The sequence below is a fragment of the Equus przewalskii genome, chromosome 18, assembly GCF_037783145.1.
Source record: "Equus przewalskii isolate Varuska chromosome 18, EquPr2, whole genome shotgun sequence".
Taxonomy (NCBI): Eukaryota; Metazoa; Chordata; class Mammalia; order Perissodactyla; family Equidae; genus Equus; species Equus przewalskii.
In genome coordinates, this window is record NC_091848.1 from 38,734,941 (window position 1) to 38,760,042 (window position 25,102).

General features: G+C 36.7%; 1 protein-coding gene across 1 annotated transcript in view; it reads left to right on the forward strand.

Moving 5' to 3' along the window:
• The window catches only part of KPNA1 (karyopherin subunit alpha 1), a 73,528-nt gene that overhangs the window by 44,599 nt on the left and 3,827 nt on the right, over positions 1 to 25,102 (forward strand). The window contains exons 6-13 of the mRNA XM_070583774.1: positions 5,354 to 5,485; positions 6,481 to 6,569; positions 6,903 to 7,002; positions 7,600 to 7,763; positions 9,244 to 9,322; positions 12,813 to 12,938; positions 15,068 to 15,195; positions 23,957 to 24,135. Coding sequence (XP_070439875.1) covers positions 5,354 to 5,485; positions 6,481 to 6,569; positions 6,903 to 7,002; positions 7,600 to 7,763; positions 9,244 to 9,322; positions 12,813 to 12,938; positions 15,068 to 15,195; positions 23,957 to 24,135 — 997 coding nt within the window. The remainder of the gene's footprint in view (positions 1 to 5,353; positions 5,486 to 6,480; positions 6,570 to 6,902; positions 7,003 to 7,599; positions 7,764 to 9,243; positions 9,323 to 12,812; positions 12,939 to 15,067; positions 15,196 to 23,956; positions 24,136 to 25,102) is intronic.

Sequence of the window (25,102 nt, forward strand, 5' to 3'; positions counted from 1 at the left end):
GAAGAGCCTTACTGCAGTTTATCATTTGAAAAGCTTTATAGGACAAGGGAGGTAGGGAAAATTATTGTTTTGTTCATGTAAAAATGTTTCTCTCCTGTCTCTGACATGAGAGTAGTCCAGAGACACTGAATGTACTCATAGATCTAGCAATTTTTAATAGGTAGTTGCAGAGGTCCAGTCTTACTTAATGCATTAAAGAAAGATGATATAACCTCCTAGGCCTAAAATGAAAAAAATCAGAGAAATAGTCTTTCCGCATCTCTGCATTCTTTAGTACTCCCTAAAGAGAACAGTATATTCTCTCAGACAGTGTCCTCTCCTGGCTCACACATGTAAATTCTACATCATTTTTGATTTGTAATCTTAGAACCTGTATCTTAACACACATGAAGATGAAAGCCTTCAGAAATCTCTAATTTCTTTCTATCTAAATTCTCAGATTCCACCCTCAAGCAAACTAATAATTAGGCTGAATGATTGAGAAGTGATTCCTCTGGAAGTGAGCACCTCATGCTTTTCACCTTAGCTGTCCAAAGACTGAAAAATAACCAATCTGTTTATTATCTAAAGGGCATCTTCCCCAGCTTTTCTTCTATGTACATTTAAGCACAATGTAGTGTTTTTTTTCTCTAGTGATTAACAGGTAACCTTGACCAGCCCAGAAGCAGGAGAAGCAAGTATATTGAGGGAGACCTTAGAGCCACGAGGCTTCATGCTCAAATGATTAGACATGCTCTGGGAAGCTTGGAGGGTACTCCTTCCTTTGTCTTCTTGGAGAGCACTAGGATGCAAGTTGTCCCTGATACTCCTACCTGCTTACTAGAAATTTGAAGTGTATCTTTGGAATGGGGCTTTTGCCATTTCTCTTCCAGAAAGAGAGTAATATATGGTCATAATAGTTAAACTCACTAATAAATCCTGTGGACAATCTTAATCCCTTCATTCTGTAAAGAACTGTGAATCCTAGGGAACGGTCTCTTCACTTCTTTTTTGGCTTTCCTTATCCCCAGATCAGTGAGGTATCTCAAACTAGGGACATAAAAATGCCTACTTTGGTGAGTGCTACCCACATACTCGCTTCCCCTCAAATGAGAGGAACATGGGTGGAATCTAGGATTTTAGAAGTGAACAATGCAATTTAGCTAAGAGCATTCTCAAGCTCAGTGACATGTAGGCTTCAGACATACTTGATGTCTTGACGTTAGCTTGGTCTGCCTTATGGTATAGTTCCTGTCCCCACTTTATTTGGTTTTTTGAGTCCAGGCCCAGCATCCTTTACTATCTTATGTAGTACTGAGATGTTGCATTCCCAAAACTTCTTATAGAAGCTTATAAAAATAGCTAGAAATAAGTAAATTGCCTTTTAGTTCCAATCATTAGACAGATCCTTCTCTTAAAGTTGTAAATTTGAATTAAATTTGTTTAGTTTCCCCATTCCTCCTTTCTTGGCCCCTCTAGAGCTTAATGTGTCGATAAACTGCAGTAAGGCTTCCTCCTCCTCCGTCTTTTCCCATCCTCGTTGATCCCTCTCCCTTTCTTGAAAGGTTGCTTAGATGACTCAGGCACCATTCTCTGCAGAGTTTGATATCTGGGTTTATTTTTCTGATGTGAGCCTCTCTTTTCACTTGCTCTCCAGGTGAGCCTGGCATTTGCTAGGAACCAGAGTGGACCCGGCAAAGTGGCCAGCATCAGAGTCCTGATCCAAATGGAGAAAGGGAACCAGGCGTACCTCAACCTGGAGTGGGAAACTTGATAGGAGGTCAGAAGTACTTCAGCTTTGAATTCTCATTTTCCTTATTTTAGGAACTGAGCACCAGAAGGTAGAGACTGAGAAAGGGAAGAGAGAAATCTGAAACCTTCAGTGTGCCCTTCAGATTTCAGTTGTAGGCTTATTTAGCAAGTCCTAGACAGTGAAAAATAGTAGTGGCATTACAGTTTATAAGCATTCACAGCTGTTTGACAGCTTGTATCCTTGGCATGATGCCATCTTGGAACACTAAGAATATAGTAGTTTAAAACAACAAAGAGGAAGCAGAGATTATAGTTACATTGGCTACTATTTATTACTTTAGGTAATACTATTTCTTAGATTTTTTTCAACTTACTGATTTTTTTCTTGAGTCGCATGGTTACTTACTTAAATTACTTTTTCTGGCCATCTCTGTCATAACTTTATGCAGTTGTTTTTGCTATCAATTCTGGCCTTTCCTGTTTCACAACTCTCTTTTGTGTTAAATTCTAATCTGGGACCCAAGGCCCAAACATTCAAAAAAAAAGACCCAGTGAAAGAGAAGTTTCGTAGTTCAAAGTACAACCAGCTTTTAAAAAATATACTTACATATTAAACACATTTGAAAGTTGTTTCTCCCAACACTTTAACAGAGGCCTATACTCATGGGAGGAATTTTCTCTCCCTCTCTCCTTCCTCCTCCTCTCTCATACATACATACATATCACACACATACACACATGGTATTATAGAACATTGCATAGATATAGTGTGGTAAGTTTTTTACAAGGTAAACATCAAAGTAATCACCACACGAGAGTGTGTGTGTATGTGTTTTAATGCCTTATTAATGCATGAATATGATTGAGTTTTCAGTGGCCTCCTGGTTATAGTTATTCATCTGTTTCTGTCCCCAGTAATGGCAAAACTACTTTCTGATTTCTATTCTTAACCAAGAGAGACCTTGAATCTTCTTTGCTTTCAGGGGTTATCCTCACTGTGTACTTCTTAGTAAATAAACTAAGTCTGGTACATTCTTCTTTTGCTGAGATGTTCTGATTTCCAATTTTCTTCCATCCATGTTCAGGCTATTGTTCACTTATTCTCCATCTTTCTATTTTATTTACTTCGGTAGCATCTGGAATTCCCTTGCATTTCTTGTGAGATGTTTAGTGCTAAACCTTATCAGACAGATAGCACTTCGAACTCTGGCAGCAATTAATATTATAATTTCTTCTTCTGTCTCATTAAAGATAAGTCTTTAATATAACCTATACTGAGGTTATTATTACCGTGTCTTTTGCATCAAAATTTCACTGCAATCTGTTTTCTCCTTGATATGGATTAGTGTGTATGCTGATCGTACTCATCCTTTACACATTACTTTTCCTCATAGTTTTCATTTCTTTGACTTGGTCTCTACTGTATCTGGTTACTCTGTTGAATTTTGAGCCTGCCTTCTGGTAGGAAAGTTTGCTTTTGTACTCGTATCATATGCCTTTGTTTTACTAATTAGTTTTTCTAGTAAGCAAAAGAAACTACATTTTAGCTGAAGTGTGTTTTCTTTTTAGCAGTCACTAAATAATCTGGCATATCATTATTTGAAATTTCTCGCCCTAGTTAGCAAAACTACAAGCAATTGAAAGATTTTTGTCAATGTTACCAGGTATGTTTCGGAGAGGAAACTGGCTGGGATAAGCCTGCTAGCTTAGAAGGCCATAATCTAGTCCTGTGATGGAACTCATTGGTCAGATTTTTGAATCTTTTTCTTATAGTTTCCTCATTCATAAACTAAAAAAGCCAGACTTCTGGGTTGTTGTGAGGAACACCTGAGAGTATGTGAAAAATGCTTTGAAAATATAAATTACTGTACAAGTGTAAAGTTTCAATTCAGACTGACTGAAAGGTTTGAGCATTGGTTTTAGTAGTGATTTAATTACAGAGGTGATATGTGATATTCACTGTTTAAAAGTCTCTTGTACTTCTCTTATAACAAAAAGTTACCAGTCAGAAAATATGTTTCCTTTAACTGTGGTGTTCCTAGTCTGGGCCTCCATGCTGCCTGGTATCACCGTCCAGCTAGGCTACCAAACCATTTTGTCTCACTTGTGTATGTCACATTTATAGGTTTTTTTGAACATTGGCTTCTTTAGGTGTCTTCTGCTGTGAATTTGCTGTCGTTCATATGGCTTTGAACTGTGCTAATCAGATTATCTTCCCATTTTGTTCCATTTCCCCCACCCCCAATGAATGATGATTTAGTTTTCCTTTTGACAGCTGCCTTTCTCTTGACTGAAAAGCTTAGAAGAGTCACAGCTCCATCTTTTGATCGCTTTTTATTGGTCTCTCATTTAAGGAGCATACCACTGAATTTTTTTTTCTGCTTATGTGCTTCATTAAACGATAAATAGAAGACAGAATGGGAGAAGGAAACAAAACTAAAGTTTAAGAACTGTTAACTAAATAGAATTGTAAGAGTTCATGCTTAGATTTCTCTGTATTAGGCTAGAGAGTCAAGTTATTGTAGAGATAGTAAAATTAGTAATATGCTGTATTTTTGTTGACCATAATTTCCTTCATACTTTCTGTTGATCAATTTATCAACCTTTAAGAATGCTCTTTTTAAAAAAGTCTTACCTTGGAGCCAGCCCCGTGTCTGAGTGGTTAAAGTTCCGTGCGCTCCGCTTTGGTGCCTGGGTTCACGGGTTTGGATCCTGGTTGCGTGTGGATCTACTGCACTCATCAGCCATGCTCTGGAGGCATCCCACATACAACGTAGAGAAGATTGCACAGATGTTAGCTCAGGGCTAATCTTACTCAAATGAATAAAAAAGGATTGGCAGTGGGTGTTAGCTCAGGGCGAATCTTCCTCATGAAAAAAGAGAAAGAAAGACTTACCTTTGTGCCTTGATTTGGAGTGTTCTCATTTATTGGAAGCTCTTATGCTCAGAAGTTGCCGTTTCTGTTAATAATTGTATGCCTGTTAACTCTCTTTAGCCTATTTATCATTTAAAATATCTTTTGCCTTTTTCACTCTGCTTATATTTTGTACATTTTATACTAACATGCACTCCTCATTTTACTTTTGCCAATCCTATAGAAATTATTTAATTTTTTATTAGATAATATACGTGGTTTAAGGCCAAAATGTACATAAGCTTTACAATGAAAGTGCCTTTCCTTTCCATTCTTGTTCCCTGACTTCTCCATGTGGGTAACAGATATGTATAGTTTCTTGTGAGATATTCTGTGCAATAAGTAAATTAATGCATGTAGTCCTTCTTAACTCTTTTAGAAAATATGGTATTGATACCATATTAATATACACTGTTTTGCTTTTTTTTTTCCTTCATTTCTTAGGAGATCATTCCATATCAGCACATGAAGCGCTGTCATTGCTTTGGTCTCATGTTAACTCTACTTTGATCTGAAATTTTAGGCACCCTGACTGTTCCTTTAGGCTGAGGTATTTCTTCTGGGAAACCTTCTTTTAAAATTAATGTATTAGATTATATGCAAATAATGATCTCAGATTCTTTTCTTCATGTACAGAAAACCTTATAGTTAAAAGTAAACAAGCTTTTAAATTCTAATAAGATAATGAAATTATTTTTATCTTTATAGTTTGAATCAGCTTGGGTACTGACAAATATTGCTTCAGGAAATTCTCTTCAGACCCGGATTGTGATTCAGGCGGGAGCTGTGCCTATCTTCATAGAGTTGCTCAGCTCAGAGTTTGAAGATGTCCAGGAGCAGGTAAAAAATGAAACAGATAAAGAGAAGCAGATGAAAGAATACAATTTTTCTCTGTGGTCCTAGATTTAGGACCTCAGTTTCACCACTTGGCCATGACAATCCTTAACCAAAACAGAATATTTCATAATGAATATAGGCATAATTTGTCCTAGAAACATAAAACCATTTTTCCCTTCCAACTCTGAAATTCCTTAACTCCTATAGATGTACTTTTTAGACCACATAAGCAGTTACTCTGCTTTTTCTTGTATGAATCTCTAGTGTTATTGAAGTAGCAGGTCTTTGCCACTTTTTTGCAGTAAAAGACTTAGAAAACATGAATTTTTTATTACTGCAAACACAAATGTGTAAATATAAATTACTGCCGAGTGAGTATGATCTTCTACAACTTTGAGGTATGGTTGACTTATAATAAATTGCATATATTTAAAGTGTACAATTTGAGAGTTTTGACATATGCATATACTCATGAAAACATCATCACAGTCAAGATAATTAATATATCTATCACCCGCAAAAGTTTAATAGAATTATCTGCATTTTGATGGCTCTTAAATTCTTTGTTCACTGTTTTCTTTTGTAAGCAAGCTTAAAATACATTTTTAATCAGCTGAGTAAGCCGTTTGAATCTCTGCTCTGTACCAAGGGCTGTATGGAATATTACTTAGGGATGGGGTCCCCTTAGGTAAAGAATATGTATAAGAACTGATTCCTCCCTTTAATAAGCTTACTGCCATTATTGTTTACAGTACACTTTATAATATTATTGATCTTCATAATATTACTGATCCTCTTCCCCTAATCCCACAACTATTTCATTTGACTTTCTGATGAGTCAACTTAGGAGTGTTAATAGTAGTTAATGTCCGTGTATAGTATGTTGATTAACTACTGTATAATTTTATAAAGAGTTGTGATATGTTGGCATCTTTTTTGAAAGAGTTATGAGAGAATTAAACTATACAACCTGCCATTAATGAATAATTCTTTCACAGGCAGTCTGGGCTCTTGGCAACATTGCTGGAGATAGTACCATGTGCAGGGACTATGTCTTAGACTGCAACATTCTTCCCCCTCTTTTGCAGTAAGTTTCTGTTTTGTTTTTTTTTATTAAGAAAAATATGGGAAGTTCCTTAGAAAGCAGTGCATTTTTGGAAATCATTTTGGATTTCCTAGTGTTATTTTTCATTATAGATACTTTCTTGGTAACTTGTTCAGATCGTTTCTTCATGCATCCTTATTCCAGTGCCAAAATTCTGAATTAGTTGTGTTTGAATTAATAAACTTTATTGTTCTGGAGAAAAGCTATCTGAAGACCTCTGTTTATCAATAGCATTAAATGGTTTAATGTTTTTCTTATGCCATCAGAGAATTAATGTTTATTCTGTGGTTTACCGTTGTATCCTCATGCTTGTAGGTTATTTTCAAAGCAGAACCGCCTGACCATGACTCGGAATGCAGTATGGGCTTTGTCTAATCTCTGTAGAGGGAAAAGTCCACCTCCAGAATTTGCAAAGGTAAAGATTATGCTTGTGGGAAATTGGCAGAAAAGGAAGAATTAAAAGAGTGTAGCCACCAAATTAATGTGAAAAGAGAGATGATAATTTTTGATAAAATTTAAAATGTGTTAGAATTTTATCTGTTTTCAGAGAAATAGGACTTTTCGTTGTTTGGTTTTCTTTTAATTTGGGATAAATTTTCACTGCCTATAAAGAGCTCTGAATTAATCTTAAAACCTAGCATTTTTTGTTCATAAGAAAATATCTAAAATACAGAATTTTGTAGCTTTAGCACTTGTGAAAGTTCCTTTACCTCTTTAATCTACAAAGTGTGTTTTGACAAGGAATCTCACTCTGAGAATTGGTATATATTAGACTTCACTCTCTCAAATTATTTTCCTCAGGCTATGACTGCCTCATTAAAGTAAACTGCAAGGCCGCTGATAGCATTCCCAAAGATGGCAATGCCCCTTGGCCACTTGCTACTTCATCTCTAGAAGTGTTAATCCCCCCAAAAGTCACCTAGGCTGTGCCTGGTTGCTTTCTGGAGTTTCCTACCTCACTTCTGACTTTTATTCTATTGTGTCTCATAATCATATCATCTTGTCTTTACAGGTTTCCCCCTGTCTGAATGTGCTTTCCTGGTTGCTGTTTGTCAGTGACACTGATGTACTTGCTGATGCCTGCTGGGCTCTCTCATATCTGTCTGATGGACCTAATGATAAAATTCAAGCAGTCATTGATGCAGGAGTGTGTAGGAGACTTGTGGAGCTGCTGATGTAAGTTATCTTTAAGAAAATGTGTTTGCTGTTTTGTCTCTATATTAGTTTTCTAGTTGCTGATACTCAAATATGAGTTAATACATTATACTGATTTATTGTGCTTTGGGTTGCTGTCTTTTGTTACTTTTTTACGTTGATGTCAAATCTCTTTGTTTTGCGGCTTATAAAGAACCTCTCACCCTTCTGCTGTTAGCAGTCCTTCAATGGAAACATTTGGAAAACTGATCCATGTTATTCTAGCTTATACTTAATGACTTGAGACTAATCACTGGATAGCAAAAAGCATATTGGCACTAAAAATAGTCATTCCTTGTCTTTCTGTCTCTTTTAGAGGTAGACTAGACTGGTATCAGACTTGAATTTTATTTTCCTCTGTCTCTATGTGATCTTTGATTTATGGAGTGGAAGATTTACTGATGGCATAAATAATTTGAGACTGTGTTAATCAAGTTTTTAGATAGTACTTTAGAAGAAAAAAATTAGAGTGATAACCTAATGGAGAAATGGTGCAACTACAAGCCACAGAAAATTTAAAGTAGGTACAAAGTAGATACAATGAGACATTGCCCCAAATGTGACACGTGGAATGGATGATTAGATAAGTATACTGTACAGAACACGAAACTCCAGGGTTATAGCTAGCCACAGATTGCATGCAGATGAGCAGCATAATGCTATTGTGAATTAAAAGCAATAACATGCTGCAGGAGTCAGAATTAACAGTATTCGAAATGTGGGAAGTAATCTTTTGTACTCTTTAGTCACTAGATTACTATATATTTTAGCCATTTGTTCTTAGTTCTCAGATCTCAAAATAAATGTGAAGGAGTTGGCACAGTTTTGGGAAGAGTGATCAATCTTATTAAAGGGGGGAGAAAATAGGATTTTTAAGGAAAGTTAAAGTATATTAACTTATTTTGCTTGAAATCAAGACTTAATATCTGTCTTCAAATATATAAAGAGTTTGTGGAGGGTTTTTCTTTGACTAGTAAGTCAGCTGAGGTTTAGTAGAAAGAATTCACTGTATGAAGTGTGAAGCCTGTCTTTCATTTTCAAGTTATTTCAACTGTTGACTTATTTTCATCTCTGAAAATTACACAGTTTATGAAAGTTAAAAGTACTGTATAAGTGTTAACTCTTGCTCTCCATTATCTCAGTAACCATAGAGATCAAGTGAAGAGGAAATGAAACCTGTATTAAAGAATGAGAGGGAAAACTTGCAATCCAGGAGATGGAATACCTGAGAAAGATTATTAGGAAAGATTTGTAGTTTTTTTCCAAAAATACTAATAAAGGGAAAGACAACCCTTCTAGGGGACACCAAACATTCCATCATCGCAATAGGGGTCCCTTAATACCGCTATAGGTACCTTCCTACTCTAAGATCCTGTTACATTATTAGGTTTTGATTTAAGCCCTAAGGAAGAGTAACTAAGGAAAGCACTGTTGGATGTAACATTTCTTTTTATGGTTGCAGGCATAATGATTATAAAGTGGTTTCTCCTGCTCTGCGGGCTGTGGGAAACATTGTCACAGGGGATGATATTCAGACACAGGTATGAATAAGTGGTAACTGTTTTTTCTTTCAAAAACAGTACATTGAACCCCATGATTATGTTTCTATTATAGTATTTAATTCCATATTATTGGGGAGAATTGACACTGAACGTTTGTTAAAAATATTGGCTTAGGCAACTACAGTCATGCATCACTTAATGACAGCGATATGTTCTGAGAAATGTGTCATGAGACAATTTCGTCATTATGAGAACATCATAGAGTGTACTTACAAACCTAGCCTACTACATACCTAGGCTAAATGGTACTGATCTTATGGGACCACTGTTGTATATACAATCTGTCGTTGACTGAAACACTGTTATGTGGGCTATGACTGTACTTTCAATACCTTCACTATTTCTGTCTTGACCTGTTGCTTGTAGCAATTTTGGATTCCCCTGTGATAAAACTTATCCTTTGATCAGGCGAGTTTATTTCCCATTATTCCTTCTACTTGAAATGGTTCTTGTGAGCATCAGAAGCTCTCAGTAGCATTCTTTCTCTATCTCTGTCATCTTCATCTCATCTTCTCTGATAGCTTCCTCCTTTTTGTACATGGTAAGTCGCCTGTGTGAGGATTCTTCCCTCCTAGTTCCTAATGTCACTCCCTACTCCATTCAACTTCTATATCAAGATATATCACTCACAGTGGATTGTTCTAGTCATTTTTCTTCTTGATCTCTCAGATGCATTGGTGTTGTCTTTAAATTTTTCTTAGGCTTCTGTGGTATTGACATATTTTGGGTCTCCTGCCTCAGTGACCATATATTTCTACTTAGCAAGCTCCTTTCCTGTTTTTCCTGTTTGTGGGCATCCTCCAGGAGATAATTGTTTAGCCTCATTCATTGATCTTATTTATAACTTCAGCTTTCACCTTTGTGCACCTGGATTTAGAATTAGGTTTTAGCCTTAGCTCTTTCTTAACCAGCTGTGACTTTTCAGCAAGACACTTAATGTCTTCACTTTCTTAATTTCTAAAATTAAGGAGATTGGGTTTGTTTTCTGAGATGTCTTCCAACTCTAATATTTAAATTTATTCTGTCCACAAGGGAACTCATTGTTTTCCTTTGTATATTAGGCCTCTGCTTATTTATGTTTCCTATCTCAGTGAATGGCACCAACAGTTGCCCAAGCCAAAAACCTGGACATCAGTTTGTGTCTTCTCTCCTCCACCTCTCTCATCAGTCACTAAGTCCTGCTATTCCATCTCATCTCTTGTAGCGCTTAGTTGAGACATTTCCTGTACCATTGCCATATCACCAAAAGGATCCTTGTAAGATGTAAATTTGAGTATGTTATTGTCCTACTTATAATCTTTTTATGGCCCTCTCTTGTCCCTGGATGGTGTTTAAGAAAAGTTCGGCATCTATATAATGGAATGCTATGCAACAGAATGAAGAAGCTCTTAGGCACTCATATGGAAAGATTTCTAGGTTATATTTTTTTAAAGGAAAAACAAGGGGCAGAATAGTGTGTAAAAAGGAGAGTGGGAAGGAGAGGAAAAGAAAACAATATGTATGTTTGATTATATTTGCATAAAACTTCTCTGGAAGGATACACAGGAAACTAATATCATTGTTTGTCTCTGGAGAACTGGGTGGCTGGGGTACAGGAGTGGAAAGGAGGCTTTTAACTGTATAGTCCTTTATACTTTCTGAATTTTTAAACTGTATCAGTGTATTTGCTATTCAAAGAAAGTTGCTATCTCCCCCTTTCCATACCATACTCTCTGCTCTTGCCAGGCTTATTCCTTGAATTAGCTATGACCACACTAAACTCTGAGCTTTGACACATGCATGGAACGTATGCCCCTACCCCCACCTCTGCTCTGACCACTACCTCACACTCTTCCACTGTCTTCTCATTCTTTAGGTCTTGATATTAACATTATTTTCTCTGAGAAGCCTTATTTGCTCCCAGACTCTTATGTTAGATGTTCCTTCTTTTGTTTCATCTGTCTTAGCACTTATCACACTGTATTGTAACTGTCTTAATTACTAGATTGTAAACTTCTAGAGGGGGAACTGTGCCAATCTTCTTCATTTTTGTGCCTCTGTAGTCTCATAGTTCCTGGCACAGTGTATAGGGACTCAAAAAATATTTATTGAATGGAGTAAGTTCTGAATATGTATATCTAATTCTGACTTCTCTCCCATGTCTCCACTAGCTTGTTAGATACTTCTGCTTGTGTAACTCACATTTCTCTCTCTCTCAGTTTATCTTCTTCCCCCACGAAGCAAGTTGTAAGTCTTGATTTTTCCCATTGCAATTAATGATACCACTATTCACCCACACTTGAAACTTTGCTATCATATCTGGTGTCTCTATAGCAAGTCACCGGGTCTTCTTGATTCCTGTTGTTACCAGATTCGTGTCTAATTTTCTTATTTTGGTCCCTGTTTTCTCACACACAAGAGTTGCTGCTGTACAGACCTAATTTATCTTCCTACTCTCCCAAGTGTTTACCCCTCTCAGTTTATTCTCCCCAATAACACCTTAATCTTCCCTAAAGCACCCTTGTTCACATTATTTATTTTTCACTTAGAAACAGTGAGCTTCTTTAATGCCTAGGAGATAGAACCTCCAAAGACTCTATGGAATTTGTACTTCAAGATTTTAGTCTCATTCTTCTTTCTAGTTTACTGTTAATTTTTTGGGTACAGAACCCTTCCTTAATAGCCTCGCTGGTCTCTTCTTGTCTTCGTTTGCTACTTTGTGGTAGCCTGTCTCATCGTTTTCTCATTTTGAGCCTCTCTCTCTGCAGTATCCTCCTTTTTCTTTTCTTATGAAATCCTGTGTTTCAAGGCATTCTGCTACCCTCTGTGAAGTCTGACTACTCCATCCCAAGTAAATTCTTCATAAATACCTGCATTTGCTTCTGGGCTAGATGCCTATTCTATTGTTCAGTGACTGAATCTTGAGCCTGCCACATACTATTTTAATCATTATAGCTTTATGGTTTAGTTTCTCTTAGAGTAGATCACCTTCTTCATGTGTATTTGTATGATCTCCCTCATCTTTGTAAGTTGTTTGGTAGCTAGGGGCATATCCTTCTTATCACTGTATCCTATAAAGCACCTGTTGTACTTCATTAAGTATGTATTGGTTCACTGACTATCAGGTAGAGAGTTATCAGAGGACTTAAAAATCTGAGACCACTTCTGAATTTCTGACCACTTGGTATATTTACCCATCAAAAGACATTTTAATATGCTGTAAGGATAGGAAGATGAGTAACTAATACGTTAGTGTTTCTTATTAAGTACAGTTTTAACAGTTATGAATGTCTACAATGAAACTGCTTTGATAATCTTAGAAACTAATTTTTAGTAGTGAATACTTTCTTACATATATACAGTTACTTCTAAAATTTCAAGGGGCGACATTAAGTTATTTCTTGGCCTTTATTTTTGCCTAAAATAAAGTCTTTTAGTTAAAGATTTGGATCAGTACAATAAGTAAAATTTTCAAACTTTTCCTTTTTAGGTAATTTTGAATTGCTCAGCTCTGCAGAGTTTATTGCATTTGCTGAGTAGTCCAAAGGAATCTATCAAAAAGGAAGCATGTTGGACAATATCTAATATCACAGCTGGAAATAGGGCACAGATCCAGGTAATCTCATAGCACCTGTCTTTTTTCCTATATTTTTATTGATAAGTAAGGTTTTTTCAGTCAGCCTTTAAAATATATATATTTTTCATTATTGCCTTAGAGACCAGTAACTTCCAATGTTGTCTTTTTTAGTCTACTTCTCGCTTTTTTTTTTTATCCTACTTTATAGAAGTTAAGTCTTTTGAAACTTATACTTAGGCCTTGGTTTTTCGCTTCACCTTTAATATTTGATCATTTGCCAAGATCTGAAAAGTAGCGTCTTAATATTTTTGAAATGTTTTGATGGACTTTATGCTAAACAGATTAGTTTTACTCTTACCAAGCAAAATATTTATTTTCTAGTGGACCCAAGTATTGGATTGCTTCAATTTTTCATGAACCTTTTGGGGACGCATTTTTCTACAACTGGTTATCGGCCTTTCAGTAGGAGAGTAACTCAAGGTGGATGACTAGCATTGAGCCACATGGTTCCACATAGGCCTTGAGAAAGGCTGGGACAACAGATTGGAGAAGATATAACACAGGCTTATGAGGCTTTGAGCTGATGGAATCGTAGAGGTCGTCTAAACCAACATTCTCCTTTAAAGATGAAATTGAGGCTCAAAGAAATAAGATAATTTGCTCAAGGGCATCTCTGTTAAATGACAGGACCAAGATGAAGTGTCTTTCTGCTAAACTTTGCTGACTTCCTTCATTGGTGCAATAGAAAAGTTTTTGACCAGGAAGCCATGGTTAGTCATTCCGAGAGTGCTGTCAGGGACTGAGATTGATAGCTATTGCAGTTTACAGCATGCATACGAGGTGACTTCAGCTGCAGTCGATTGCCCACTACCACCAGGCTATCACGTAGAACCTCTCATTTTCTTGACATGAACCCTTTTTAGGTTTTTGAGCTAAGGAGAAACGTGAAGAAAGTAATTTGAGGAAGACCACTTTAGTTAGTGTATGAGAAGGAGTGAGTAAAAGTACTCTGTCCAACTAATGGCTCTGCTGGTAATCTGGGTGGTAGGTAGTGGCTTAGAATAGGATGGCGATAGTGCTAAAGGAAAAGAAGAGATGGACTCAGGGTGTTTTAAATTGAGAATGTAAAGGAGACTTGGTGACTGAATTTAGAATAAATAAATAAATACAAAAAGAGCCTTTGTGAACTAGAGGGACTTGAAAAGGAGACCTGGTAGAGAGGGCAGGTGATATGTTGGAGGTGAGTAGAGATCTAAAGTAAGCTGTGGGCTACCTTGGGCTAAGGCTCCAGTGAGAAATGAGGACTGCAGAGTTAACTACACTCATGTCAGAGTGGATGCTATGAGAGAAGAAACAGCAGAGGAACAGAGAATTGAACTTTTACAATTTGTTATTATGGGTGGAGCCAGAGAAGACAATAGAAGAGCAAACAACTCAGGGAGAAAACTAGGAGATTATAAAGTCACAGACTCCAGGGAAGGTGTTATCAGTGATACCAAGTATAGCCAGAAAGTTAGGGATAATGAAGACTTACCTCCTTTTGGTTTTTTTTTTTTTTTTTAAATTAAGATTATGATAATTAACAACCTTGTGAAATTACGGTTGTACATTATTATTACTCATGTTGTAGGTACACCACTTCACCCTTTGTGCCCTCCTCCCACCCCTCCTTTCCCCTAGTAACCACCGATCAGTTCTCTTTGTCTATATGTTAACTACCACCTATGAGTGGAGTCATAAAGAGTTGGTCTTTCTCTGTCTGGCTTATTTCACTCAATACCCTCAAGGTCCATCCATGTTGTTGTGAATGGGATGACTTGGTCCTTTTTTATGGCTGAGTAGTATTCCATTGTATATATACACCATATCTTCTTTATCCAATCATCAGTTGCTGGGCACTTAGGTTGGTTCCATGTCTTGGCTATTGTGAATAATGCTGTGATGAACATAGGGGTGCATGGGACTTTTGGAATTGCTGATTTCAGGTTCTTAGGATAGATACCCAGTAGTGGGATGGCTGGGTCATAAGGTATTTCTATTTTTAACCTTTCGGTTTATTTTTAATAGGGGCAGGGGTGAAGCTAGCTGAAAAGTTAGAATTAGTATCATGAACATTTTTACCAAGTCTTGTAATTTCCCTTCCCATGTAATTTTTCCTTTAATTTCAGACTGTGATAGATGCCAACATTTTTCCAGCCCTCATTAGTATATTACAAACTGCTGAGTTTCGGACAAGGAAGGAAGCAGCTTGGGCCATCACAAATGCAACTTCTGGAGGATCAGCTGAACAGATTAAGTAAGTACTAGCCAGGTGTAGTATCTTATAAATTAAAGGGAAAATTACTCCGTCTACAATTAAGAATGCTCAATTCTAGCCTCTTGGAAGATTCTACTCAGTTTCATAATTAGACTCAAATATATATTTAATTCCTCATACCTCTCCCATTCCTTCTTACTGAAAATAATTCTGGGATGTAGTAAGGCAGAATTGAGTTTTGAGGCAATAGAAATATTTATAGAAGTGACTTCAGCCTACTCTGGAGCTGCCTGGTCAGAACATCTTGGATAGTCTAGAAGGTTATTTGTAGAATCCTTAGAGTCCAAATTTAATAGCTAACCCTTGCTAGTTCTAGTTTAGATGTTTTAATGGTAGAATTGGGCCAGACTTTAAAGAGAGGTATAGCTTGGAATAAAGTGCCAAGTTCAGTAGAGACAAGGGTCTGCTAAAGTACTTGATATTCGGTAAAGGGAGAGATCTGTATTAGCTTGAGACTTAAATGGACCCTTGGATAGCAGCTTATAATCTTAGTGGCTAGAAAAGGCATAAATGTGGATAGGAATCAATTCCTCAAAGGAACATCATATAATTAAATGCTAAATTATGGACATCCAGTATTTCAGATAGAAAAAAGTGCTATTGAAGAGAAAAAGGAAACCTAGACTCTGCCATAACTTTTTTATGGGGAATTCAGATGAGAAGGTAGTTACGAATGAGTGTTAAAACGTTAACCTCTTCTTCATATGTAATATCTGGAAAACATAGCTACTTCTCATATTGTTGCTTTGCAGGTTAAATGTAGGCGCTCAACCGATGCTAATTTTTAGTGCTCTGTTGGGAATTTAAAAATGAAAAGGTGAAATAGTCCGTCCGAACATTTCAGAAATTGATCAGGTACAGAGGATAAGAAATATGTACCTGAAATAATACAATTTAAATAGATTAACATATACAGTAGCCATTTTGCTACTGGTTATTCAAGGGCAGGTTATTCAAGGAAGACTTCAAGTGATCTTTAGAAGCATAGATTAGGTCATTTTCAACCTCCAAGATTCTGGTTCTCGGGTACTGTGATTCTAATTATCCAGCCACCAGATGGCAGTAATATAGAAGTTATTTGAACAGTTAATAGTCAAGTTTTATTTTCAAACTCAGATTTATAATTATTACTTGGCTCTACATTGTATACCAAGTATATTATCTTAATTTAAAAGCTGTACACATACATATTTTATAAACATTTCTAAAATACTGTGGTATCTTTCATCAGAAAGTATTTAGGGGTATTTTGCTCTGCTATAGAAGAGTAGAATGACTACTATCTCCTTTTAAAATTCAGCGTAGCTATTTATAATAATGAAGTTAATTTTCAACCCCTTAGCAGTTTCTTTTTAACCAGATGAAAAATTATCTTGAAAGATAATTACAAAGATATTGCAGTCCAAATAACAGAAAATAAACTGACTTTATCACTGATAAAAGACATCTCTGTGGCTTCTGCATATTCTTGTTGAGGAGACAAGATTTAGATGCAAGAACAAGTTAGAATTACTTAGGAAATACTCATAATTTTAGGTTAAATATAAACAAATGCTCATACATGCACTGGTTCTTAAGAATGTGAGATCAAGAATGTTGCCTGGAATTAGAGAAGGTTTCATGAAAGAGATGAAACTTGCCATTTGGATAGAGATTTGGCAATTGTGGAGGAGAGAGAATAGCATCAGGAGGAGTGTGAGGGAATGTACACAGTAATGTTATTGGAACAGGCAAATCAATCTTGCTATAGGTTCTTCCTTTGCAAGGATGAAGAATTAAGTAATTGATGGAGTTTGAAAACTGGGATAAAGGTCTTAGTCTTGGATATTGGGAAGACCTGGAGTATCTTTAACCTTGAGAGTGAGTGATATGAAGAAGATAGTGTTTTGAGGAGAGGAAAGAGAACAATTAAGATGCTATTGTGGTAATTTAGTATAGTGATGGCCAGGATTAAGATAATTGTTGTAGCATGAGGTATAGGTCTGGATATTGGAAAGAAGGATTTGTAGGGTTTGGTGGCAGGCTGTAGGTAGTAAAGGAAAGGGAAGAGTCAAAGATGACTGGGGAAAATGGTGGTGCTGTTGATAAAAATTAGGACACAGAGGAAGCAACCTCCTGTTTGAGGGAGATGGTTTTAGACACAGTGATTTTGTTGCTCATTTAAAGAAAATCTGACTGTCACTTCATTCTCAAAAGTCACTTTCCTCTGTTTTAGAGTATCTGGATTTCTTCCTCAAATTTGTCCTTTTTATTTTTCCTAAAGATTTTATTTTTCCTTTTTCTTCCCAAAGCCCCCTGGTACTTAGTTGTATATTGTTTTTTAGTTCTGGGTCCTTCTAATTGTGGCATGTGGGATGCTGCCTCAGCATGGCCCGATAAGCAGTGCCATGTCTGTGCCCGGGATCCAAACCGGCAAAACCCTGGGCCACCGCAGCAGAGCGTGTGAACTTAACCACTCGGCCATGGGGCCGGCCCCAAATTTCTCCTTCTTAAAGGAACTCTTGAATGTAAAATTACCAATCATATCAGCTCTCTCAGCTCAAATCAGCTGTTTCAGGTTTGAGACATTAATATAATTTCAGAAATATAATTCACTGTTCCAGATAATGTATTCTTGTGGAATAAATTTCCTTACCCAGAAAATTTTCTTAATAGAGGCATTTTCTGCCATAAGAGTCAGCTAGCATTGATGACCAGTGATCATTGTATCCAGATGTTCGAAATATACCACCCATAGGAGCCACTCCTAGACTTTAAACAATACCGTCATGCTTGTTTTCCAGTCATCTTTTCACATCTTCAAACTTCTCCCAGGGAACTATTCCTTCATTGTAATGCTTGTCTCAGACTATTATAGCTTCCTAGCTCTTGCATAGCTCAGGTCCCCTAGTCATTTGTTTTGCTTTTAGGTACTAATTGTTGTCTTTGGAGAAACTTGCATCAATAGTGAAATACCATTCCAAAGATGAGTGGTTGTATGAGAAAATATCACCCTCGATTCCTCTGATCTTGTAAGGTATTTAAGGAATAATAGTATCCGCTGTCTCACTCATGGCACCATTGACCTGAAAGCAGAGCTTTTAATGCTGTATGTTCTTGGAAAGAAAGTGGTCGTTTGCTTGTCAGTTATAGTAATCTATATTAAAATAGTTTAAAGGGCTAGAATTGGGAATGCAGAACTCATTAAATGAATTGTGCCAAAATACTCACATCTTCAAAACTCCAGATTTACTTATTAGCGCATTTTTGGGTAGAGTTTTTTAATAAGACAGTTTTAGTCAATAATTGTATAGTTTGTGTTTATTCATTTAACCAATTATATAAAAGTTCTAGAAGCTTTCTAGTCACCTTAAAATTTGTTTTTAATCCTCAATCAAGTTTTCAGTACGCTGCTTTTCATAATACAAGATTCTGCAACTAGGCAGTATTAGAAAACTAAATGAATTTTTTAAAAGCAATATAAGGATCAGAGGTCACTGAGCCAAGATTTCTAGTGGGGAGAAAAGATCACATCAAGAGCGGACCAGGATCAAGTTTGAGGACAATTTTGAGATTCTCAACAAGTCACTGAAATACCAGTTAGTATTCAATAGTCTCGCCTGTATAGGCCAGTGAAGTTTAAGTGCAGATGTGTAAGTCACCTATTTAATTAACAATCTGTTCTCTGTATTTATGAGTTAGTTTTATTTTTGTTTTGTTTGTTTTGTGTTTTTAGATTCCACATAAGTGAAATCATGCAGTAATTGTCTTTGACTTATTTCACTTTCACAGTACTCTCAAGGTCCATCCATGTTGTCTCAAATGGCAAAATTTCATTCCTTTTTATGGCTAAGTAGTATTCCATTGTGTATATATACATGCACACACACAAACCCCACATCTTCTTTATGTATTCATCCATTGATGGACACTTAGGTTGTTTCCACTTCTTGGCTACTGTAAATAATGCTGCAGTGAACTTAGGGGTGCATCTGTCTTTTTGAATTAGTGTTTTGTGTTCTTCAGTTAAATATCCAAAAGCAGAATAGCTAGATCATATGGTAGTTCTATTCTTAGTTTTTCCAGGAATCTTCATACTATTTTCCATAGTGGCCGCACCAATTTACATTCCCATCAGTGGTGTCTGAGAGTTCCTTTTTCTCCACATCCTCACCACCGCTTGTTATTTCTTGTCATTTTGATCTTTTCTATGTCTTTTTAGTCCCTATTTTGTTTATTTCAACTCTGATCTTTATTATTTCCTTCCTTCTGCTGACTTTGAGCTTCATTTGTTCTTCTTTTTCTAGCTCCTTGAGGTGTAAAGCTAGATTGTTTATTTGAGATTTTTCTTGTTTCTTGAAGTAGGCCTGTATTGCTGTGAACTTGTCTCTTAGGAACTGCTTTTGCTGCATCCCAAAGATTTTAGTATGTTGTATTTCTGTTTTTGTTTGTCTCTTGGTATTTTTTGATTTCTTCTGTGACCTATTGGTTGTTCAGTAGCATCTTGTTTAATCTTCACATTTTTGTGGTTTCATAGCATTGTGGTTGGATAAGATGCTTGATAGGATTTCAGTCTTCTTTGAATTTACTGAGGCTTATTTTGTGGCCTAACGTGATCTCTCCTGGAGAATGTTCCATGTGCATTTGAGAAGAATGTGTATTCTCTAGCTTTGGGATAGAATGTTCTGTATATATCTGTTAAGTCCATCTGGTCTAATGTGCTTTAAGGCCAGTGTTTCTTTATTAATTTTCTCTCTGGATGATCTGTCCATTGATGTAAGTGGGGTTTTAAAGGTCCCCTCCTATTAACGTACTGATGTCAATTTCTCCTTTTAGGTCCATTAATATTTCCTTTATATATCTTGGTGCTTCTATGTTGAGTGCACATATATTTATAAATGTTATGTCTTCTTGCTGTATTGACCCCTTTATCATTATGTAATACCCTTCTTTGTGGTAAACTCTATTTTGTCTATTATGAGTATAGCTGCACTAGCTTTCTTTTCATTTTCGTTAGCATAGAATATCTTTCTACATCCCTTCACTTTCAGTCTGTATGTGTCCTTACTTCTGAAATGAGTCTTTTGTAGGCAGCATATAGATGGGCTTTCTTTTTTATCCATTCAGCCATTCTATGTCTTTTGAATGGAGAGTTTAGTCCATTTACACTTAAGGTAATTATTGATAGGTATGGGATTGTTGCCATTTTGTTTATTGTTCTCTGGTTGTTGTAGTTCCTCTCTGTTCCTTTCTTGTCTTTGTCTCTTCCCTTGTGGTTTGATGGCTTTCTTTAGTGTTATGTTTAGATTCCTTTTTCATTTTCTTTTGTGTATTTACTGTAAGTTTTTGGTTTTTGGTTACTGTGAGGTTCATATATGACTTCCTATGTATATACCAATCCGTTTTAAGTTGATAGAAACTTAGATTTGAACAAATTCCAAATCTGTACATTTTTCTCCCCTCCCCCATATTTTATTTTTTTTAATTTTTAAATTTTTTTTTCTTTTTTTCTTTTTTTTTGCTGAGGAAGATTTCCCTGAGCTAACATCTGCTGCTAATCTTCCTCTTTTTGTATGAAGGCTGCCACCACAGCATGGCCACTGAAAGATGAGTGGTGTAGGTCTGTGCCCAGGAAATAAACCTGGGCCACTGAAATGGAACATGCCAAACTTAACCACTAGACTGCTGGTGCTGGCCCGTGTTACAGTTTTGATATCATATTTTACTTCTTTTTGTTTTATGTATCCCTAAACTAATTATTGTAGTTTTAATTTTACTATTTCTATCTTTTAACCTTCATACTTGCTTTATAAGTGATTGATCCACTACCTTTACTGCATATTTACCTTTTCCACTGAGATTTTTACTTCCGTATATTTTCTTGGTGTTAATTAGTGCCATTTCTTTTCAGTTTAGAGAAATTCCTTTAACATTTTTTGTAACGCCAGTTTTGTAGTGATGAACTCCTTTAGCTTTTGCTGGGAAAAACTAATCTGGAAAACTCCTAATCTCTCTTCAATTCTGAATGATAACCTCGCTGGGTAGAGAATTCTTGGTTGGAAGTTTTTTCCTTTTAGCAGTTTGAATAAGTCACTCTCTTCTGGCTTTCAAAGTTTCTGCTGAAAAGTCTGCTGCTAGCCTATGGAATTTCGCTTGTAAGTAATAAGTTGTTTTTCTCTTGCTGTTTTTAAGGTTCTCTTTATCTTTTTCTTTTTTTTTTTTTTCTCTTTTGTGAAGACGATTTGCTCTGAGTTGATACCTATTGCTAATCTTCTGTTTTTGCTTGAGGAAGATCAGCTCTGAGCTAACATCTGTGCCAGTCTTCTGCTGTTTTGTATGTGAGTCGCTGACACAGCATGGCTCGATAAGTGGTATAGGTCTGCACCTGGGATCCAAACCTGTGAACCCAAACCACTGAAGTGGAGCGTGCCAGACTTAACCACTACGCCATGGGGCCAGCCCCAAGATTCTCTGTTTCTCTTGAATTTTTACCATTTTAATTATTATGTGTCTTGGTGTAGATCTCTTTAGGTTTATCTTACTTGGAACTCTCTGGCCTTCCTGGACTTATATCTCTGTTTCCTTCCCTGGATTAGGGAGGTTTTCAGCCATTATTTCTTTTTTTTTTTTTAAAGATTTTATTTTTTCCTTTTTCACCCCAAAGCCCCCCGGTACATAGTTGTATATTCTTCGTTGTGGGTCCTTCTAGTTGTGGCATGTGGGACGCTGCCTCAGTATGGTTTGATGAGCACTGCCATGTCCGCGCCCAGGATTCGAACCAACGAAACACTGGGCTGCCTGCAGCAGAGTGCGCGAACTTAACCACTCGGCAACAGGGCCAGCCCCTTCAGCCATTATTTCTGAGTGGCCCTTTTTCTCTCTCTCTTCTTCTGGGACTCCTATAATGTGAATGTTATTCTGCTTGATGTTGTCCCAAAGGTCCCTCAAGTTATTATTATTTTTTAAATTCCTTTTTCTTTTTCCTGTTTTGTCTGGGTGAGTTTTGTTGCTTTGTCTTCCAGCTCGCTGACTCACTTGTAAGCTTCAATCAGTCTGCTATTGAACCCCTCTAGTGTATTTTTCATTTCGGTTATTATATTCTTCAGCTCTATAACTTCTGTTTGAAAATTTCTTATATTTTCTTTCTCTGTATTCAAGATGTCACTGTATTCATCCATTCTTTTCCCGAGATTGGTGAACATCTGTAGCAGGTTTGAGTGAGAGTGCAAAAATGATGTCTGCCAGTGCCAACACCAGTAAGGTAGTGGAAGCCTGTAAAAATGGCCTCCTCTAGCGTTCCTTCCTCGGGGAGAGTCCCAGCAGATTTCTGCCCTTCTGGCAGGTGCTTTAAGATTAGCAAGTGAATCTCCTTCACATGTGGTCTAGGCTCTTTTCAAATAGCTGCTTTTTGTGCTGGGTCCTGGGGTGAGTGGTTCTGTGCACAAGCCCTTTAAGAGCAGAATTTTTGTTCCCTATTGCCCAGTTTTCTCTTGAATGTAAGCCCTGTTGATTTTCAAAGCCAGATGTTTTGGGGGCTCCTCTTTTTGGTGCAGGATTCAAGGGTTGGGGTACTTGGTGTGGCGGTACAAATCCTTTGTGCCTCAGGGAGATGCTTTGTTTGTTTGTTTACTGGCTGATTGATTGATTGGGATCCCTTCCCATTGTGGGTCGCTGCACCAGTGGTGGAGTTTTTAGCAAGAGCCTGTCTCTGCCTCTCCTGCCCATCTGGATGTAACCCTGTATCCTTGATTAGGGGTCAGTTCTTCAGCTAGTTCTCAGGTTCCTTTCAGAGGGATTTGTTCCATATTTAGCTGTATATTTGTTGTGTCCAGGGAGGAGATAAGTTCAGGATCTGCCTGTGCCACAATCTTGACCTATTTAGCCTGTACTATAGTTTATTTATCCATTCTTCTGTTGAGGAACATCTTCGTTGCTTCCAGATTTTGGCAGTTATGAATAAAGCTGCTGTAAGTATTCATGTACAAGTTTTTGTGTGGACATAAGTTTTCATCTAAATTGGGTAAATGTCTACCAGTGTGATTGCTGGATCATATAGAAAGCTTTTTAAAAAATCGTCAGGTTGTTTTTCAAAGTGGTTGTCCTATTTTGCATTCCTGCCTGCAAAAGATGAGGGTTCCTTTTGCTGCACATCCTTGCCAGCATTTGGTATTGTCAGTGTTTTGGATTTTAGCCATTTTAATAGGTATGTAGTGGCATCATTGTTGTTTTAATTTGCAGTCCCCTAATGACATAATGTTATGATGTTGAGCATCTTTTCACGTGCTGTGTCTTTGGTAAGGTATATGTTCAGATCTTTTGTCCATTTTTAAATTGAGTTGTTTGTTTTCTTACCTTGAGTTTTAAGAGTTCTCTGTACAAAATAGGATTGATCTTTTGGGCCTGTGCTGGCTTTAGCACCACGTGTGGCCTGTTTCTGAGGTTTGGTTATCTATAGAAACAAAGATGAAATTAACCAATCAAAAGTATAACGTTTCAATGAGTTGCTCATATTAAAGTAAGAAAGTATTCCAGTTTCTTGGAGTCCACTGATTATGGAGGGAGGTCAGAATGAAGGTGGTTCCAGAGGACTGGTTTTGTTTAATTTATTTGTAGCCTTTTTAAATTTTTTTTTTGTAGTAAGGTACAGCTTGTATGGTTGGATGAGTGCCTATTTTTATCTCCACAGACCCTTCCACCAATTTCATGAGTTTTATGAACTCAAAAGCTTTGTTTGACTAAATTGTTCTTTGTATTAATTTAGGTACCTCGTAGAACTAGGCTGTATCAAGCCACTCTGTGATCTCCTCACAGTCATGGACTCTAAGATTGTACAGGTTGCCCTAAATGGCTTGGAAAATATCCTGAGGCTTGGAGAACAAGAAGCCAAAAGGAACGGCACTGGCATTAACCCTTACTGTGCTTTGATTGAAGAAGCTTATGGTAAGATAGAGTATTTAATAGCTGTCCTGAAATTATTTTTTTCTTTTTCTCCTTGCTTTTCTGGCCTGTCCACATCTGTCATTAGCAAACTCATATGAAAAACTTGTTCTCTTATGAATAATAATGTTTAGTATGCAGAATTGGAAAAGATTATGCATTGTAGGTGTGAAGGGAAGCGAGTACCCTTCAATTTAGCCATTTTTACACTGGGCTCTTAGAATCTTCCCAGTCCTCTGACTCTGCTTGCCCTTGTGGATAGTCTTGTATTCTTACTAGTCCACCTGAGCCTCAAGAACATCCATGTCTACTTTAGACGATGTTTGACTCTACTGCTTTTCCCTTGCAAGAGTCAGAATTTTTATTTTTAATTGCATCCCCCAATTCCTATGTTCCTGACTCTAAAGGTTTTTAAGAGTTTCATCTTGAGGAGTCACTGTCTGCCTTTTGGTTTCCTCATTCTTCCAATCTCAGTCTTAACTTTAATTTTAATCATTGGTTTATCAGTGTACTTTTACTGTTTAAGGTCCTTAAGTGATTTTAATGCATAGCCAAGGGTGAAAACTACTGCTCTGGGGTTTATTTATTCCTAAGATTGGAATCAGGTATCAAAGTATATGTTCATCTTCAAATTTATCAGATAATGCAGAATTGTTTTCAAAAATGTTTTTAACATTTTTTTAAAACCTGATGAGAAAACCTGATGACAAAAGCTATACCTGCTTAGTAAGAAATTTTGAAATGTATAAAAAAGAAAAATGTTCCTCTACCCAGAGATCTTTCTCCACAGAGATAACTGTTAACTATTTGATGTATGTATATTTTAATATGGATATATAGAGGAATATGTGGTTTTTTCTCTTTTGAGCAATGTTAACACTTATTTTTGCTATTGCTGTATCAGTTAGACTGCGTATGGCTGCAAGTAAAAGAAAGCCTAGCTCAGATGGGCTTAAACTTAATAAAAGGG